This window comes from Cydia strobilella, chromosome 2 (genome assembly GCF_947568885.1).
Source record: "Cydia strobilella chromosome 2, ilCydStro3.1, whole genome shotgun sequence".
Taxonomy (NCBI): domain Eukaryota; kingdom Metazoa; phylum Arthropoda; class Insecta; order Lepidoptera; family Tortricidae; genus Cydia; species Cydia strobilella.
The window spans coordinates 24,855,860-24,875,432 of NC_086042.1; the positions used below are offsets into that span (position 1 = coordinate 24,855,860).

Sequence of the window (19,573 nt, forward strand, 5' to 3'; positions counted from 1 at the left end):
GCGCATAATTTTTTTAGCTTAAATAATAGCTGATGGAATAGGTGATATGAAAAGTAATATGTGTCACATGGTAGCAAAATTATTTCCATCTTGGGCGTAACATACTTGAATCCCTCACTATGCTCAGGATTCTACTTTAGAATCCCTCGCTACTCTCTGGATTCTATTATGGAATCCTTCGCTTCGTTTAGGATTCAATTGTACGCCCTCGCCGTAAATATGTCATTTTGCTCCCTTAGATTATGTCATAAAAGGGATCACTTAACCTTTTGAACGGTCATAAAAAAACAAGTAGTTATAACTGTTATAAGCGTTCTTGGGTACGACTACTCACGACATACGACGCACGGCGACTCTAGGTGTTAGTCCAAAAGATTAAAGAAATCTTATTGAAATTAAGGTCTGGTGTATACTGGGAAATGCTTTCGAAGGACGGCGAATGAAACACACGTAATTCGAGACTGACATTTATTTGTCTCTGCCGGTAGGCGGCAGAAAACTAAAGTACCTACATGTATGCACAGTATACAGCATTCTCCCCCCACAGTTTTTTATAATTCTACAAACAGCTGAGAGAGAGAACACAATAAAAAATTATACCTATATCTATATATCTTAGCACATTTTATATATTTAATATATCTACTGACACACCGTGGTATATTTATACACACAAACCAATTTATAACTATGCAATGTACTATACTACAAATTGATTAATAACTAATAACACATACTTCTCGATACAAAATTAAACCTTATGACGTATAGTAACTAAGCACTTATTTGGTATTACAAAGTCAACCAAATTCATGAAAGTATTAATTCAATACTACATTCTTAAGACACTAGAAATACAAATATGTATAGTATAAGTGTCCAAAAGTGAAACCGAATGGTTTAGTCTATGTCAAAACCAAATCTTTTAGGTGGAACGCGAGTCCTTTTAGGTCCCGGCCTGCGGGTGTCGTCTGGTGACGGTACATGCGGTGACCGTGTCGGGGTGTGCGCGCCCCCGGCCGCCGCCGCGGGGCTCGCGGGCGCAGACGCGGACGCGGGTGACCCGCTTTGCTCCTCCTGCGCCGGCGTTGCATAGCTATCGATAGCGACATCGTTAGCTTCATCTGGCACGATCGAGTAATCGCGGTGCAACTGGTCTACATGTTTTTTATATACCTTACCGCCACTGCGAATGTAATAAGTTAATGGACCGACCCGTTCGCATACGGTACCGGATTCCCACGCAAAATTGTTATTTTTATATAGCTTAAAATATACTCGATCTCCCACGGCGAATTCCCTCAAAGAACCTTTTTTATGACTCATTTGCGCAATTTGCTTACGTCGCACCGTCTCGTTGACACTAGGCCGCAGGAGGTCAAAGGTCGTACGCACCTCCCTCTTTAACATTAGACTCGCCGGTGTTTTTCCCGTTATCGTGTGTGGGGTTGCTCTGTAAATAGATAAAAAATCTTCCAAGGCAGCATCCAGGTCGACCTTATCCCGCATGGCTTTTTTTAATGCCGTTTTAACAATTTTCACGCAATTCTCGCCGCATCCATTGCTACTAGGTTTGTAAGGTGTGACTGTTGTATGATGAATGCCCTTGTTTTGCAAGTAACACACAAATTCATTGCTATTGAACGGTGGCCCGTTATCAGACACGAGTTCGAGCGGAAAGCCGAATTGACTAAAAACATGACGTAATTTCGCGATTGTGGATTTGGCGGAGGTACCCGGAACGCGATACGCTTCGATCCATTTCGAATGAGCATCTACAATAACGAAATAATATAGCGTATTGTTTGTCAATGAAAAAAAATCGCAATGCAAACGGTACCACGTTTCTTGCGGCCATACCCACGGATGCAGGGGTGCCGGCGCAGGCGCCGCGCGCTCCCGCGCGCACGTGTCGCACGCGCGACACACGCGCTCGATGTCGGCGTCGATGCTAGGCCAGTACACATAGTTGCGCGCTAAACTCTTACATTTCACCATGCCTTGGTGAGTTTCGTGCAATTGATTTAATATTTGTGCACGTAAACTAGTCGGGATAATTACACGATGTCCGTATAAAATACAACCTTGTTCGACGCTCAAATATTGTCTTATATTAAAATACGGCTTGAGGTCTTCGCTGTTACAGTACAACCAATTTGTTTTAATCGCGTTGGTAAGCTGTTGTAAAATTTTATCCGACGTCGTACTCTTCGCGATGCTTTTGTAGTTTATCGGCGCCGAGTCTTCTACAAAATGCAAGTACGTATCGACACGTGATCGAACATTATCATCTGGAACCGGTATTCTGGACAAACTATCTGCCAAGCAGTTATGTTGTGTACCAATGCATTTCACTTCATAATTATATGCGCCTAATATTACTGCCCATCTTTGAAGTCGGCTCGCTGCCATGAGCGGTATCCCTTTTTTTTCGCTAAATATTGATGCCAACGGTTTACAATCCGTGACAAGAGTGAATTTCCTGCCAAAAATATAGTCGTGAAATTTGGTTACCCCAAAAATAACCGCTAATCCTTCTCGACAAATCTGCGCGTAATTCTTTTCAGCGGCGTTGAGCGTGCGCGATGCGTGCAGCACGGCGTGCTCGCGGCCGTCGGGCCCGCGCTGCGCTAGAACAGCGGCGACGCCGCCCGGCGCCGCGTCGCATATCACTGACGCCGGCCGTGCGTCGTCGAAGTGCGCGAGCACAGGGGCCTTTGCTAGTAACCGTTTCACTTTTTTGAATGCCGCGTCGCACGCCGAGCTCCACACAAACTCGTTTTCAGTTCTTAAGAGTTCGTATAGCGGACTCAATACGTCACTCAGGTTTCTCAAAAATTTGCCATAATAATTGACTAAGCCTAGGAAGGCTTTTAACTCTTTTACGTTGGTAGGCACAGGTGTATTATTAACTGCGTCTACCTTATTTACTTCTGTATGTAACCCGTCGGCGTCAATAATATAGCCGAGATATGACACCGACGTTTGAAAAAAACTACACTTATTTGGGGCAACACGCAAACCGCAATCTGACAAAATACTGAAAACTTTTAACAATCGTTGCCAGTGGTCTTCGAAGTCTACACCCGTCACGTTCAAATCATCTAAATAACAAGTAACATACCGCATTCTAAATAATTTATCCATTATTCTTTGAAACTTGTTTGGGGCACACTTGATACCGAACGGTAATCTATTATAACAAAACATCCCGTGTAAAGTGACTATAGTACATAATTTCCTAGAATCTTCATCTAATTCAATTTGCAGATAGGCTTGACTCAGATCAATTTTACTGAAATATTTCCCGCCCTGGAGTGACGAAAATATGTCATCGATCCGCGGAATAGGGTACTTATCATCGACTAAAACCGGGTTAACCGTTGTTTTAAAGTCTCCACACAGCCGAACGTCCCCATTTTTCTTGATGACCGGCACCACGGGTGTCCCCCAGTCACTCCACTCCACGGGCGAAATGATGCCCTCGCGCTGCAGTCGCTCCAGCTCGGCCTCCACGGCGGGCCGCAGCGCGATCGGCACGGGCCGGGGCCGCCGCCACACGGGCGTTACGTCACTATTTATATCTAATCTTAATTTTGTTTTGTTAAAAGTACCAATACCGTCCGCAAAAACATTTGGAAACAGCTTTATTAGTTTCGTACAGATATTTTCACTACTAACTTTTACGTTCACAGAGTTCACATTATTGTTATCATTTATGCGCGGAAATTCAATACCGAAAGCCCTCAACCAATTACGGCCTAGCAACGGTGGACTAGAATTATTATCGTAGACAACCAATTTTAAGCCATGTACAGTTTGGTTACCGAGTTGTACCGTACAAATAATTATACCTTTTGGTTTCACCTTTTGACCACTGTACATTGTTAAATTCGACTCGTATGGGTATAGTTTACAATTACCAAAATGTTCCTTATATATACTAAAGGATATAACGCTAATTGCGGAACCAGTGTCCCCTTCCATAATTAATAAAACGTTATTGACGTTTACCTTAACCATCCACTTAGTATCTGGTTCCGCGTCGGCGTCGCTCAGCTGATAGACTTGTAGGGGCCCGTCCTCGGACTCGGACTCGTCAGATTGCAGTCCATCGATCCCCTCAGTGATGACGCGATGTACTTGTTTGGGATTTTTTCTAAAACGACACATTTTGGCGATATGACCTACATCACCGCACACATAGCACTCACTATTTTTAAATGAACACTGTTGCTCCGGATGTCGTCCATCACAACGATAGCACTGTCCTCCTGACGATGTCGACCCTCCTCGGCCGTAGTCGCCGTAGCCTCGACGCTGAGGCCTGTGGCGCGAGCCTCGAGCCCGCGCGCCACTGCCGCCGCCGCCTCGCTGGCGCGGCGCGCCGCCGCCGCTGACCGCGAACACGGGCTCCGCTTCGCTGCGGTTGCCCGACGCGGCTGCCGGCTGCTGAGCCAGCCCCGCTGACTTGGAGTCTCGAACGGCCGCCTCCAGCGACAACGCCAATTCCGTGGCGCGTTTCAACGTGAGGTCGTCGTCCTCTGTGAGCATTCGCTGACGAATGCGCTCGCTTAGTAAGCCGTAAACAAATTGGTCCCGTATGTTTTCCTTCAAAATGTTGTTATCCGAAAACTTACAATGCTTACTCAGTTTCTTCAATTGCACGAGGTACTCGCTTATGGTTTGACCTTCGACTTGTTTACATGCCCTAAAGATCATTCGTTCCGCGATTATTGACCTTTTTGGTGAAAGATGTTCTTCGACTAAGGTTACAATTTTATCGAAACCAACCTTTTCGGGTGTCTCCGGGTAGCACAGGTCTATGATCAAATCTAAAGGCTCGGTGCCCACTACCGCAACTAGGTATTTCGAAAAATCAACAACTTTTACATCTTGTATAGTGAACCACGCCTTCAATCTGCTGACGTAGGTCGACCATACGTCGACATTCATTTTAAACTCTTTGAGGGCACTAAGGTCGGGTTTTTGATTTTCATTCATGATTTTAACACTTAAACACTTGCTGAACACCAAATTTATTAACCGGACTCGTCGCCAAATGGTGTATACTGGGAAATGCTTTCGAAGGACGGCGAATGAAACACACGTAATTCGAGACTGACATTTATTTGTCTCTGCCGGTAGGCGGCAGAAAACTAAAGTACCTACATGTATGCACAGTATACAGCAAGGTCAATACGGATAAGTGTGGCATACGGGTAAGTGTGGCTGTCCTTTTACTTCCTACTACATGCGTTTAGTGGCTAATGTATGAACTCGCAATAAACACTAATCAATGTGTAAAGAGGCCCCAATGTGAAGGTCAGCCACACTTACTCGAATTGACCTTATGTATATTTATTTATTATTATAGCAATATAATAGTTTATCCTCTCTTATTTCTGAAATCCTCGGATAACAAAATACCGCGGTTATTGATGAACTATATAAAGTTAATGGCAATATTTCCTGAAATGTGGGACGAGCAAATTCGGAATCTGACCTAAAAGCTATCTTGGCACTGGAGATTCGGCGCCAGCGGTCTGCCAACAGACCCTCTGGGCCACTTCGTAAACTGAATAGTACCATAGTAACGCAACGTCAAGGTTGCACACTGAACGCAAACTTACTACCGTAAACTGGGCTAGACTTTGATCGCGGGAAACATTGATTATCGATTTTTTAGAAATGGGAAGTTTATTTTTAAACTGAAGCTTAAGAATTTTATGACGTGGTTCGCAATGTACAGAAATACACGATAAAGCAGTTCAGAAACCTATTCCTTATATAGTTTTAAAATCTGATCAATGTTCTACCGCGATTTAAAGCAACCCGAGTTTACCGGTACTTATTACCAAAGGGTAGGGTGATTGTAGAAGCGGTGTGTCTAAAAAAATCGTGCTCTCAAATTTGACAGCCAAACTAGATGGCGTAATACGGTGTCATAATATGTTTTCGTACAGCGATGTCTTATACTTCAACTACACCAATTTAAACATGAAATTGACTGCAAGGGAATAAGGGAAACAATTTAATACATTCTCTAATGGCTTATTTCTAAAATAATATAGTTATTGACAATTTTGGAAAAGATGCCTAATCGGCTTTGCATAGTTAGTACTTTTAACAAAATTAGTGACTTGAGATTGGTGCTACAGAACAAGCATTAATGGATCTAGGTAATATGATATTCGTAAATATTATTGTAACAAGGTAAAAGTATGACAATTGTCAATTCAGTAGGGTAAGTACAGGGTAGGGTAGGCACCTAATATAACAATCAGTCGAATCCCATCAAGATTTCGATGTTGGTGACGTCCAAATTAATTCGCCTCTTTTTAATGTATTTTTGTTGATTTCAAAATTGAAAGCTCCAAAACATTTCCGTTTTTCTGTGTATTTTCAGAAATTTGATTTCATGACCGTATGTATTACGTAAAGGAGACAATCCTAAGCGTGTTGTTGTTTACCTCGCATGCGTCGATACATTTTCCTGTCGCTTTGCAAAACAAACCAAAATCAGTTACTTAATTTCCCTACGGGCCTCACACTGGGTATTCGGCTAGAAGGCACTACACAATACATTTCGCCACTGTTTTTCCTCCACCGACGCTGCCGACGACGTTGACTGATTCACCGATTATCGCGCGACAATCGCGTGATATAACGACATTACGCTATTAGCAGTCAATAGGCGTTGCTTTGTTAATTTGAGGCATTATTTTAGACCTTTGTGTCTTCTTATTTCTCATTTAGTGTGGAATAGTCGAACGCGGAGAACCAGTCTATAATTGGCAAAATACTGTTTGTTTTTAAGGATGAAATAGATGTCATAGAAAGAAAAAGTGACCAAGGCCTCTAGCGCCTAGGACTGGGATTGAACCAGTGTCTTCTGCATTCACAGCTGACGTCATAACTACTAGGCCACCCGAGTCACGGCGGTATGGGTAAAATTTTTCATGTATATGCAATCTCTCTATCACTCGATTTGGCAAGAGTGATCTCTACTATCCAATTAAGTAGTCATTCCAAATTCTTATAACACATTCACTGCCAGCGACCCGCTAGGCGGGTTCTCGGCGGGGACTCCGTCACCATATTTGTAGGTTTTATCTAGATATTAAGTAGCAGTAAAGAAAATAAGCCATGAATAACCCATGGATTTTACATGAACACAATGCATTGTGAATAAAAAAAAGAGATCTTAAAGGACAAGTTTCTACAACAGACTCGGGTCAGAACTCGAGTTTCGACTTAATAAAAAAAAACAATTATATCAGTGAAAAGCAGCTGCCTAATGGACAGGAAAAATTGCCCTACAACCCATTTCATGTAGCTTAATCTACATGTTCACTGTTCATCAAGATAAAGTCCAATCATATGTTATTATCTGCGTACATTTAAATAGTAGATAATCTAAAATCAATAGATCAATATCAAAGCGTGATGTTGTCATTGTCATATTTACTTTAGAGTAAATACAGTATTTAAGCTTTGTTCCTTTAACAATACACAATACACAACATGTAATTTGGAATATGTACATTAATGTCCACATCAAGGCGCCATAACGTCATTAAAATGAGACGCGTATGACGGGTGCGGGGTGTGGCCACTGTGGCCGCCATTACTGTGATTTCAGTTCGGGTCTGGAGTTGATTGAAATATGGGTTTGGCGTTTGGGGTAGTCGCTATCGTAGTAGTATGCGATGACATTACGATGACTATTCGTGGCAAAAATGTAAACTTTGTTGACACTCAAGTGTTAAATTTCAAATATTTCTCATACCCGCGAGCATCCAGAAATAGTATATTATATAGTATAATATACTATGTCGTCTATAGCCGAAGTATCTATTTCACTGACTGTGAGAGAAACGCAGAAAATATCGGTTGTTAAAATTAAAGATATTATAGAAAAGGTCAGGTCAAGAGTACCCAAAAGCGGAAGCGTAAAGAAAACGCAATGACAGTAGAAAAGATGTAGGCAAACGATGTCTGCGTATTTCGAGAATCGTTGACAATAATATTGTTGCCTTATCTATATGAAGATGATTCGCGGTTCGTCCATAAAGGTGCGGCATTTACCTAAATTCGCTTGAATGGTTCGTAGGGATAGGAATCGAGCTATATGACACCACTATTTGATAAGTAAACGAGCGGGTCCGCCGATGTTTGAACAATACTTGTTTGCCTTTGATCGTTTTCTTAGTAAGTCGGTATTTTGTCTATACTAAAAGTCTTCTAGAAATTGATTTTCGTTCATATCATCGCGGATATGGATATAATTAGTATCAATGCATTCAGTATGATGTCCTGAACACAAATATATGAGATGACAAGCGCGAAAATGGTGGGGGTAGTATCTGTGACGTCAGATAGTCGGCGATACAAAGAATATTTGTTTTTTGTTTTCCTATAATTTAAAGATACCATATGAGGTGTCAAATGAAAGGGCTTTGTGAGTAGGTTACAAATATATAACCACATTATAACATTTTCACTACTTGGTCTAACAAATTAGAAGAGAAAACGTCTAAAAATGTTGAACTGCTCGAGATTGAAAACCATTGAGGGATTATTCTAAAATACATACCAAGTGACTGTAAATATCCTCTATATAATGTTCAAAAATAATTAACCAGAAATAATAAAAAATAAGAGAAGTACATCAATTTGAATAACAGTATAATTTTCTACTAGTCTAGTCTACTGTAACAGAAAATTTTACTATTATTCAACTAACAGCTGTTGTTATTCAACTAGCAGTTCAAAGTCAACTGGATTGTGAAATTTTTGAACGTTTTCAAATAATTTGTTAGACCAAGTATTAGTGAAAATGTTGTACATACTATGTTATATATTTGTAATCTACTCACAAATCCCTTTCATTTCGGTGGCTTATATAACACTACAGCATGGCTAGCAGAAACCCTTAGCATTCTTAGCAATGTCAAACTGGCATAATAAATCAAACCGCAAGTAATCCCTTTGTTTCTCAAGCTTATATGGTGGTAGTTAAAATAAAAACTCCGCTCTGATTTTTGCCCGTTACTATTTGGCATTCGTCGGGCGAGCGACAAATTTCCGTCAAATATTTTTGCCAGTGAACAAATCCTGGAGCGTGCCGGCGCAATTTTTCGATTATTAATTGGCCATATTTAGGGCAACCTCGAATATTTATGGAGTTATAAAAAGGGTATTTTGTACTAAATATAAAATAAATTAAGTGAAAGAGCTCTGGATTAATAAAATAGCCCCAGGACAGCGAATCAAACGAGCTTGGTTATGGTTTAACGGTTTGGATGAAATTCGGATATTATTTACCTGCTGGCACTTAAATAATAATCCATCTTAAGAGTCCCTGGCAAGCTCGGTTCTCCATACAAACGTAGTTACGCTCTCATTTTAAAACGACTAGCTAGATTGCCCTGAAATTGTATGATTTATTTAAAGAGGCCCAACGTAAAAAATACTCTTATGACCCTCTGTTGGGAATCATCGGTAGGGCCTTTGTCTAGGGCCCTCTAGCAAATCGTTCGGCCAAATATAACGGTTGCCCAACTAATACGTTTACAAAGGCCCAACCAAATGCCTACAAGAAAATGCTATTAGGGTATTGCCTGCAAAATTATAGAACACATCCCTGCGTCAAGAACAATGGTGTTCGCAAGTCAGCTATTGCTCAGCATCTCCTTGAGTCGGGTACAAATCACTGGATCGAGTTGCATCGTCCCGAGGTAATTCCGGTCCGGTCCCAAGGTCAGTCCGAAGGCATTCGACTCAGTGAAATGGCTAAAACTTTGGAAAACTCTCTTGGATATGGGAGCACCTAATCACCTCATATACATTCTGCGACGGCTTTATGATGATGGAACGGCATCAGTTAGAATTGACGAAGTAGTTTCTCACAGTTTTCACCCCAGTGCAGGGGTCCGCCAGGGTTGTATAATCTCGCCCCTTTTCTGCACTAGAGCAGAAACGAATCACTTTCTGCGCACTTTTCAGAACAACAATGACCCACTTTCAGAGCATGAAATATGAAAATAATATTTTGATAGCAACTCGTTTGTTCACAGTCTCTCGGCGCTTCACAAGCGCCGGTGGTTCCATCTAGACTGCTGACTGACCCAGTCGAGCTGGAACGGAGGTTGGCCGAGGCAGGACATGACGGCTTTGGTGCTCTTTGCGAAGATGCGGCTCCGGTGTCGCCTCCACCCACTATTATAGAGGAGAGGCTGCACCACAGGGTAAGTCATCACCACAGTTACATTAATTGCCTCGATCTCGAACAGAAGCTCTTTACGAAGATGCGGGTCCGGTGTTTGCTCTCGTCCACTATTATCTAGGAGAGGCTGCATCACAGGGTACGCCATCAGTCATCATGAACCCCGGTTTGACGGGAGCAAAAATGCTCTTCTACTAGTGCTAAAATAAATATCGACTCTTCTATCGACATCCATAGGCTTATTTTTGTATGGTGTTCATAGAGAAATAAGCCCTTTTGAAAATACTCTCCTCAATTATAAAATAAGCGCGTCAATTCTATATAGGTACTTTTCCCATTACTTGCGAAACCCTTTCAGTTATGCTTATCGACATATTGTAAAAAATCGGGTAAATTGATTAACAAACAAGGATCGAATAATACCTATTTCACCGACATAAATTGACGTTAATGTGTCTCATTTTCTTTATCAACACAATTTCAATTAAGTGGCCATTTTATTTAGGCACGAACGAAATGTTTTATAATTACGATCATTCAATTGCTTCATATGGATGTCGAATATGTCGATATAAGAATTGCATTTTTGCTCCCGTCAATACGACTTTGTGCATGCGAAATGAAGTGAACACCGTGAGTGCGTGAGATGCGCGCGAATCACCAAGACGACCGTGAAAGATCGTATCAAAACCAGTTAACCATAACAAATTGTTAAACCTAAATCGGGCTCTGTAATGGTCAGGGTTGGGCATCAACAGCATCACATTATAGCAAGTGTTTCACACTTAGCTTTGGCTGTATGAAGATGTGTATGACAGTCGTATGACATCAACTGTTTAGGTGTGTGCTACGCCGTAGCACTGTTTACTGCTATGTAGCGAAAAATGTTTGTTAAAATGTAACGTTTGTTATAGCCTGTAGCATCCATGGTAGCTGTGGTGCCGCGCGGGGCGCTCGCGCCTTCTCCCCGCCCGCCGCCGCTTATCCTGCCCCCGCCGGACCCGCAACCTCCACCTATGAGGTAATAATATTCCTAAGTAGCTTTTGCCTATGTGATAAGTTACCAAGACCTATTAATGTGACTTTAGTGTTATTGTAAGTTCAAACGAAACTGTAGCACTCGCTACCACCAAAATAATGGCCGCGAGACACTGAAAATATTAAATATTCTTAAAATACGCGAATTAAGTATGAATGCATTGAACATTATAAATAACATTTAAGATTTATCTATTAATAGTTTGTTTGTAATGCAGGCTGCCGCTCGACATGGCGATTCGTGGTACAGGGGAGCCAGAGACCCTGAGCTATCAAGTGGACCTCAACAAGGACTCCGCGCTAGGCCTGGGCATCACCGTCGCTGGCTACGTGTGCGAGCAAGGTACAGTCGAAGGCAAAAATATCGATCCAGACAAATGGCCAAAAATATGTGAACACGACTTTATTGTCTAAGGTGTAAGAGCGTACACATATTTTTAAAACTTTGGGAATGTATATATATTTATGCCCTTGACTGTACTAAATATACAACATATCGTACAGTCCCCATTCAGATCTAATCTGCCTTCGTCAATCCTTGGGATACGGTACCCGAGTTTATCTCGGGCACTGAAGCATAATACAACTGTCTAATGGTTGGGATGCTGAGAATTAACAGCAACATCAAATCTATGTTAACTGCTAACTATAATAGAGACATTAGTGACAGCTTAAACTACTTATAACAAACACAAAATATTTAGTTAGAAATGTTAGAATTCATCCAGCGAGTCGGGCGGAATAAACTAGTCCAATATTGGGCAAAGTGGTGGAATATAAATAGTTGCGGGCACAGCGGGTCGCTAACTAGATGGGGCGAAGTTGATTCTTTTGGTGCAAACGAGAACCGGTCAGCGGGCACGAAACCCGTAACCTCGTAAGGCCCAACGTACAAAATATTCCTACTTTTAATTTAAACCTTGTTGCATAGTAAATTGGAATGAATATTTTTTTAATACCACGTCGGTGGTAAATAAGCATACGGGCCGCCTGATGGTAAGTCACAGTAGCCTATGGACGCCTGCAACACCAGATATGCGCGTTGCCGACCCTTTAAAAACTCATTCCACAGCCGAAGTGTCCGCGGGAGGAAATTCCTCTTAAACCGCAAAATACGCGACCATTTCTCGTATTTTGCGGTTCAGGTTCTAGTGTGAGGATAAACACCCTGCCGACGGCGAGCGGTGCGGTGATAGAAAGCGGCCGTTGGCATCATGCCAAACAATTCTTCAGAGCACTGCCCATTGTACAAGCGGTATAGAACAACACACATGGAGGCAAAGTCTCTCCTTAAAGGTTCAAAACCCCTTGTGAGTTTGGGATCGTCGATTATTCGTACAGCGCGCCTTTGGACTGTGTCGAAGGGTCCAAGCTGGCATCCAGGTGCTCCTGCCCAAAGGTGACAGCAGTACTCCACATGGGATCTGACTTGCGATTTATATAGCAGCCGTCTTTGCCCCGGAGTAAAGTATTGCTTCGCTTTATTGCGCACACCGAGTTTTTTGGATGCCAGCGCAGGCTTCCCTTCCAGGTGGCTACGGAATTGGACGTCGCGACACCGAGGATCCCAATACTCCCTGACATGGTAAGAGCTGTGCTTTCGAATTTAGCTTGTTTGAGACAACAATGAAACAAAAGAAATACTACTTTTTTTGTTTTTTGAAACGTTCTAACTAAATTGTAATGGAGTGTATGTACTACATTGTAACGCACATAGGCCTTACGAGGTTATGTTTGTAGTGCAGCAAAAGTCAACAGAGTTTTAAAACAAAATAAAATACAAATGGCAGTTTCTCAGGAGTTTCTAAACAAATAATGCGCCTTTTTTAGGGTTCCGTACCCAAAGGGTAAAAACGGGACCCTATTACTAAGACTCCGCTGTCCGTCTGTCACCAGGCTGTATCTCATGAACCGTGATAGCTGGACAGTTGAAATTTTCACAGATGATGTATTTCTATTGCCGCTATAACAACAAATACTAAAAACAGAATAATATAAATATTTAAATGGGACTCCCATATAACAAACGTGATTTTTTTGCTGTTTTTTCCCGTAATGGTACGGAACCCTTCGTGCGCGGGTCCGACTCGCACTTGGCCGGTTTTTTTAAAACCATTAACCAAACTGGAAGACATTTATGTCAATAAAATTTTGAGTCAGTTTTATAACGATCTATGTATAAAAATATACGTAATAAAGCGTCACAGAACTGAAAATTCTGTGAGACGCAGACGCAATGAGAATCTAGTTAGAGTTCGGAGGAGTAGGTTCGTGCGGTAAGGTTAAAGAACGGGGTATTGTGAAATTTTGAAATTGACGGATAGTTGATTATTTTATTAAGCAACCTTTTTCGAGGGACAATGAAGTCATCACTAAAAGGCAATTGTCCTAAAGCTACCGAGCGAACGTCTATAACTTTGACCGAACAGTGACAGAAGGGTTAAATTTAGAAGCGGAATGTGGGCCGATCTGTGCGGGTGTCAAATTACGAGTACCTACAGCAGACCGGAAGGTTTTGACGGTGCCTCGTGGAGTATCTGAAAATAGCCGCTGCTTAAATTATATTGATAAAAAACATGGTTAGATGACAGTTTTGGTAGGACGTATCTACTGGTTTTAGCCACTAGTTAGGAAACTGTTAAAACAGTATTTAATGCAATCGTGATATAATGGAGAGCTTTTCAGACGAAGCTTGCTGAGTGAGAGTTTGTTAGTTTACGCTTTGTGTTTGGGTCAGTTTTTTGCGCAAAACAAGGCATAAAATATTCCACTTTATTAATTTTAAAATTCAGCCATACTCTACATGGCATGAAATTATCCAAGCTAGATTTAACTCTAAAACATTTCAAGGAAGGTGCATTGAGATAACTTCGAAAGCGAGGTAATTTTGAAAATGGCAAATATCTACTAAACTAGAAACACTTTCTACTGTAGCAACAGTAAGCAACATGCCTTGTTGAACATTGCAGTAGCGTAAATGTTGCTAAAGTATGAAGTGTTTCTGGTTTTATCCTATTTTCCATTTTCAAAATTATCCCGCTTTCGAAGTTACCCCAATATGTAGCATGATTACTGTTTATTTTAACATTATACCGCATTAAAGTGCCTGATGTAAGTAGTTGCGTATATTACCTATTCTCCTCTCGCTTATCAAAACAAACCAATCCACCAAGATATCGAACACATGTCCCAAATTTCCCAATACCCGAACAGATTACAACGACGCGGCTGTTTTCGTAACTAACCGCTCCACTTCTAGTTTGAATTCGGAACTAGTAGTTGGAGTTGGACTGTTGGCGTGTGCAGTAGTTTGAGATTTGTAATTCGAATACCTATTGCTTAACATTAGTGGCTCTGTGAGCCGTAGACCTCGCGACTATGTGTATGTATAGCATAAATATATTGCTTCGCCATATAATGATCAAAATTGCTCACAAAATTTCACTAGAAATCAGGAGAAATGCAACCTTTAGAGTTTTGAATGATTCACGGTTAGTTTCACTAGACTTATATTGACCGGGATATAGACCGTGATTACCTTTTGTGTTATTTGTGAGCTCCCGATATTTCGACGCAGTTACATGCATCATGTTACGCACAAGAATGAGGGTAGACAGAGCGCTGTCTACACAACTTTGACACCCACCCGCTATCTTCAGTCACCCGTGAACATGATGCATGTAACTGCGTCGAAATATCGGGAGCTCACAAATAATACAAAAGGTAATCACGGTCTATATCCCGGTCAATATAAGTCTAGTGAAATGCAACCTGTAGAGGAAAACAGCCGGACAAACATACGACAGCAGTTTTGATAAAGCTGAAGAAGCGAAGCTTCGCTCTCGCTTTGCGCTCGCTTGGTTACCAATCACAGTTGGTGTATAGATAAGTAGTTGTATTCTCCTCTCGCTTATCAAAACAAACAAGTACACCGAGATGTTGAACACATGTCCCAACACTCCCAACTTTCCCAATACCCGAACAGATTACAACGGCGCGGTTGTTTCCGCAATAACCGCTCCACTTCTAGTTTGAATTCGGAACTAATTGGACTGTTGGCATGTGCAGTTTGAGATTTGTAATTATAATACACATTTGGTAATCAAAATGAGGTTTTGTGATTATTTGAATGTATCAGTTATAGTTTTGGGTTTAAAAAGTTATAGTGCTAGCAGATCATATCAAAGATACTTATTGCTTCAGCTGACACTCGGAACACTGCACCGCGTCTACCGCGAATATCGAAAATCTAAATTTCTATTTCGCTGTAGGGTCATAGTTTTATTGTGATTACTGACGGCTTACAACAATTAATTTCCTTAATAAATAAGTAAGAATACATTTTAAATTAACGCTTAAAAGTTAAGTTGACATTTTATTTTATCGTCATAAGTGGACTAACCACTTTTAAAGAGCCATTGTTACGTAATAGTTTCTTGTTCAATTTGTACCAATTACAATGTTTGTTCGGTTTTAGATTAAAATGAAACACGCGATGATAGAAGAAAACCCGTCTCATAATAGCAACGCTTGGTATTCACATGTATTCTTTTGAACTTTACCTCGTTGCGTAAAACGCATAGATTCGTGACGATAGACAATAACCTGGAGCAAACAGTTATTGACCGTAGAAGAGTAATAAAGGTAAGAAAAAAGGGGTACCTTGTATGTTGTAGTATTTATAGCAAATGAAAAAATCGTACCCTGCATTTGACAGTTGAAGTTGAAGCAAATTGTACTGTGTGACACTATATATTTTGTGGTAATACGACAGTCAAACGTTAACTTTTGACAAACAGTTACCGCATAACGCATGGAGCCTTACAGCGCCATCTACACCAGCTGTCAAATTCGAAGCACGAATTCTTAGACAACTCTTCTCTCTGTTTGGAGGGTTATTCTTGATTGATATTAGATTAAAATCGCAATTTGGTGTTATGATAATAGAAAAGCATTGATTTGCGTAAGCTCGCTTCCGCTACTGGCGCTATATTAGATTAGAATCGCGTTGATTTGCGTAAGCTCGCTTCCGCTGGATAATACGATATTGAAACTAAATGGATAGGTATGCGGCGGATTATTAGGTTACATTGAGTTTAGATTTAGGTTAACAATGTGACATTGGTTTCAGTCTCACTTTCGATAATGTATGCTGATTATTAATATAAATTGCCCAACATGCGTACGGGCATCACGATATCAAATTAAAAAAGTCAACGAGTAGAAGCCGCAATATTTCTCAATAAGTAGATACATATTTGAAATAATTTGAATACTTCAAATTAGATTATAGATTAGTATTACGGATTTAAAATATTGAAAAATCTAAAATTTACATATTATGTCACCAGTGTTAGTTATTTACCTTATCACACTCTGCATAGTGTTTTATTTTTGCGGATTATGAGTATAAATCGCACAACGTGCATTTTGATATCAGACTAAACTCAAAAAGTCGGTTAGCCCCATAATACGTAGTAAAATAACCTACGAGCAGAACCTGTGATGCTTCTTAATAGATAGGTATTTGATTTGATGTTAAGTATTATTATATGCATTTGGCGATATATGATACTTTATTTAAATTATTGAAAAAAAAATTGACGCCAAAATGTATGTTTAGGTAATTAATTTTATTACCTTGCCGTACTAGGTTATTTTATTTTTAATTCGAACATATTTTTATTTCTCTGTAAGTCCCCATTTCAGCGGACTAAGACAATATAATTAAACACCGTCGCAATTTCCGCCAGTGCCCGGGCCGTTCTTATCTCCATCTGGGAACGATCTCATACAATACTCTGTTTTTTAGGGTTCCGTAGTCAAATAGGAAATAAAAAGTAAGTACAAGATGTTTTTTAGGGTACCTACCATACAAAATGTTTTTTATTTTTTGAAAAACAATTTTCGCTCTAACCCAATAGTGTGGGGTATCGTTCGATAGGTCTTCCAAAATGAATACGGGTCTTTAACAATCATTTTTTGATGAAATTAATATTTATCGGAAATAATCGCTCCAAAAGAACAAAAAATTATGTGCCCCCCCTCTAACTTTTGAACCATGGATCCAAAAAAATATGAAAAATATTCATAATACAGAAGCTTAATAACTACTTTTAATGAAAACTGTAGTAGCGAACATGATAAGTATTTGCTGTTTTTTGAGTTATTGCAAAACGTCTTAGTAAAAAGAGGTACAAAGCGCTGCGAAGATACTCTCTTATGCTTGTAATGTACATGATACTAATAGCCCCCGTTTACCCTATTCTGACAGAATGGTAACTACGGAAACCTACACTGAGCATGGACCGTCATGCTCTTGGCCGATTTTTCCTACTGATTTATCGCGCAGTTTCGATAAACCGTGAAGATAAAACATTGGATTGTTTCCCGGTATGCCGACGCTGTATCCGTTTGCTGTCGAATACTCTGACCTAGATTGTATCTGTGGCTACAAATAGCAAAATTCTTGTTTCTGGATTACTTTTACATAAGTATGCTAGATCGACAAGTTGAGTCGTTGAAGTTGAAGAAAACAACTAGGTAATTTAAGCGTTTTGCCGGATGGGTGGATGGATGACAGCACATTTTTTACTAAATTGACTGCAAACATTGCCTTTCAACTTAGAGGTAAACGGCCTTTTGGGGGTTTAGTCCGGTTTCCTCAGGAAGTTTTTTCTTCATTGAAGAGCTATCGGTGAATAACGTATCGATAGATATCGTTTACACGTTGTACAGTAGCGAGAGGATACGAGTCCATTACACGAAAACAATAGATACTTAGCGTGGTGCGACTTGAATTTCGTAGCGGGATTCTGTTTGGTTCGATTTTCTATGTAAACAGTTGACACTGACTTTTGTCTTCCTTCACAGAGGAGCTGAGCGGTATTTTCGTGAAAAGCATCAGCGAGGGCAGCGCCGCAGACTTATGCGGCAGGATACAGGTCAACGACCGTATTGTTGAGGTGAGTGTCGCATGCCACACATTATCTGTCATGTCGAAAAATTACCTACGCAGATAATTTAGCTACCTTGCCCTAGGAGGATATAACCAAACGGAGCCGCCACGTCTGTAATTTGCTGTACAAAATAATCTGGCAATTTTTGCGGAGGAGGGGAACGTCAAATGTATACGTAACGTCAAAATAGCCATGTCAGATAAACGTCAGTCCATACATTGTGTATGACCATTGGCGAGGGGAATGCCTTGCCTGTTAATGGCTACTCCGTTTGGTTAAGAGTGATTCTCAAAATAGTGGCATCTTAACCTGTCATCGAGTTTTTGAATGGAATGTATGCTTATTTTCTCTTTTTCATATGAAACAAAAATATGTATAGATAAACAAAAACAATGTTTATCGAGGCCAAGTCTTTATTTTTATTTTTATTTTTATTTAATACTTATATTAAAAAAAAATAAAGAGTACCAGTTTTCACTGTAACCTGTCTTGTCCAAACGCATCGCTGTTCTAGTTTTAGTTCTTTAGATTTTATAAGCACCAATTAATGTCACAAAAATATCATGCTATATAACAACAAGAATAATACCTTTAGTTTTTTTTATAGCACTGGTCTTTTATATATTTTTTATACAACAATATTTGCTCACGAAGTTTGTCCAGCGATATTTTCACTGTAACCTGTACATCCGTGGTTATGCATCTGACTCACACATAGAAAAACATATTAAGATCATAAACCCTGCAAAACATGCCGCCAGTATCGAACTACCCGTCGTAGTAAACTTTCGTGCCTGAGGTGTCGTAGTTTTGTGGATAAAACTAATTGAAGGAAGGAATCCGGAGTTTGTAACAGGTATGTTGACTTTAACTTACCTTAATTATTTTATCATTTTGGTATGGAGCCATTTTTGCTTATACCATTTTAATGTTGTAATAAGTAATACTGATTGATACTAAAAATGAGCAATGCGTATGATTAACGGTTTTAGAGATAAAATAAATAAACAACACTTTTCACTCTAACCTGTGTAACTTTAACCTGTAATCAATGTACAAGTTAAAGTGATCATAGACAGGTTAAAGAGCCCCATGTACAATGGATGGATGTTAATGGGACGCTTGCCAGGGGAAAAATATTTTTTCACCTCACTCGCTCGGAAAACCTCAGTTTATAGCGCGAAATCTGCGTGCAAAAGTCTATTTTATCCGCTAGCGTGCAAAAGTCATTTGAATTTCGAACACGATGAATATGAGTGCTTTTCTTTGTTTATTTTGTTTGGATTTGAGTGTGTTATGTCTTAAATTTGATATGTTAAATAGAGGGCAAAATTAAATAATATAT

The 19,573-nt window shown here is 40.2% G+C and overlaps 1 protein-coding gene across 3 annotated transcripts in view; it reads left to right on the top strand.

Moving 5' to 3' along the window:
- LOC134753715 (uncharacterized) overlaps positions 1-19,573 on the top strand; it is a 158,274-nt gene that overhangs the window by 10,318 nt on the left and 128,383 nt on the right. For 2 of the 3 annotated variants that reach the window (XM_063689655.1, XM_063689658.1), the window contains 4 exons: positions 10,083-10,253; positions 11,146-11,252; positions 11,488-11,612; positions 18,143-18,234. In XM_063689655.1, coding sequence (XP_063545725.1) covers positions 10,083-10,253; positions 11,146-11,252; positions 11,488-11,612; positions 18,143-18,234 — 495 coding nt within the window. Of the gene's footprint in view, positions 1-10,082; positions 10,254-10,352; positions 10,371-11,145; positions 11,253-11,487; positions 11,613-18,142; positions 18,235-19,573 lie in introns of those variants that run through there. The other variant, XM_063689662.1, reaches the window with a different exon arrangement.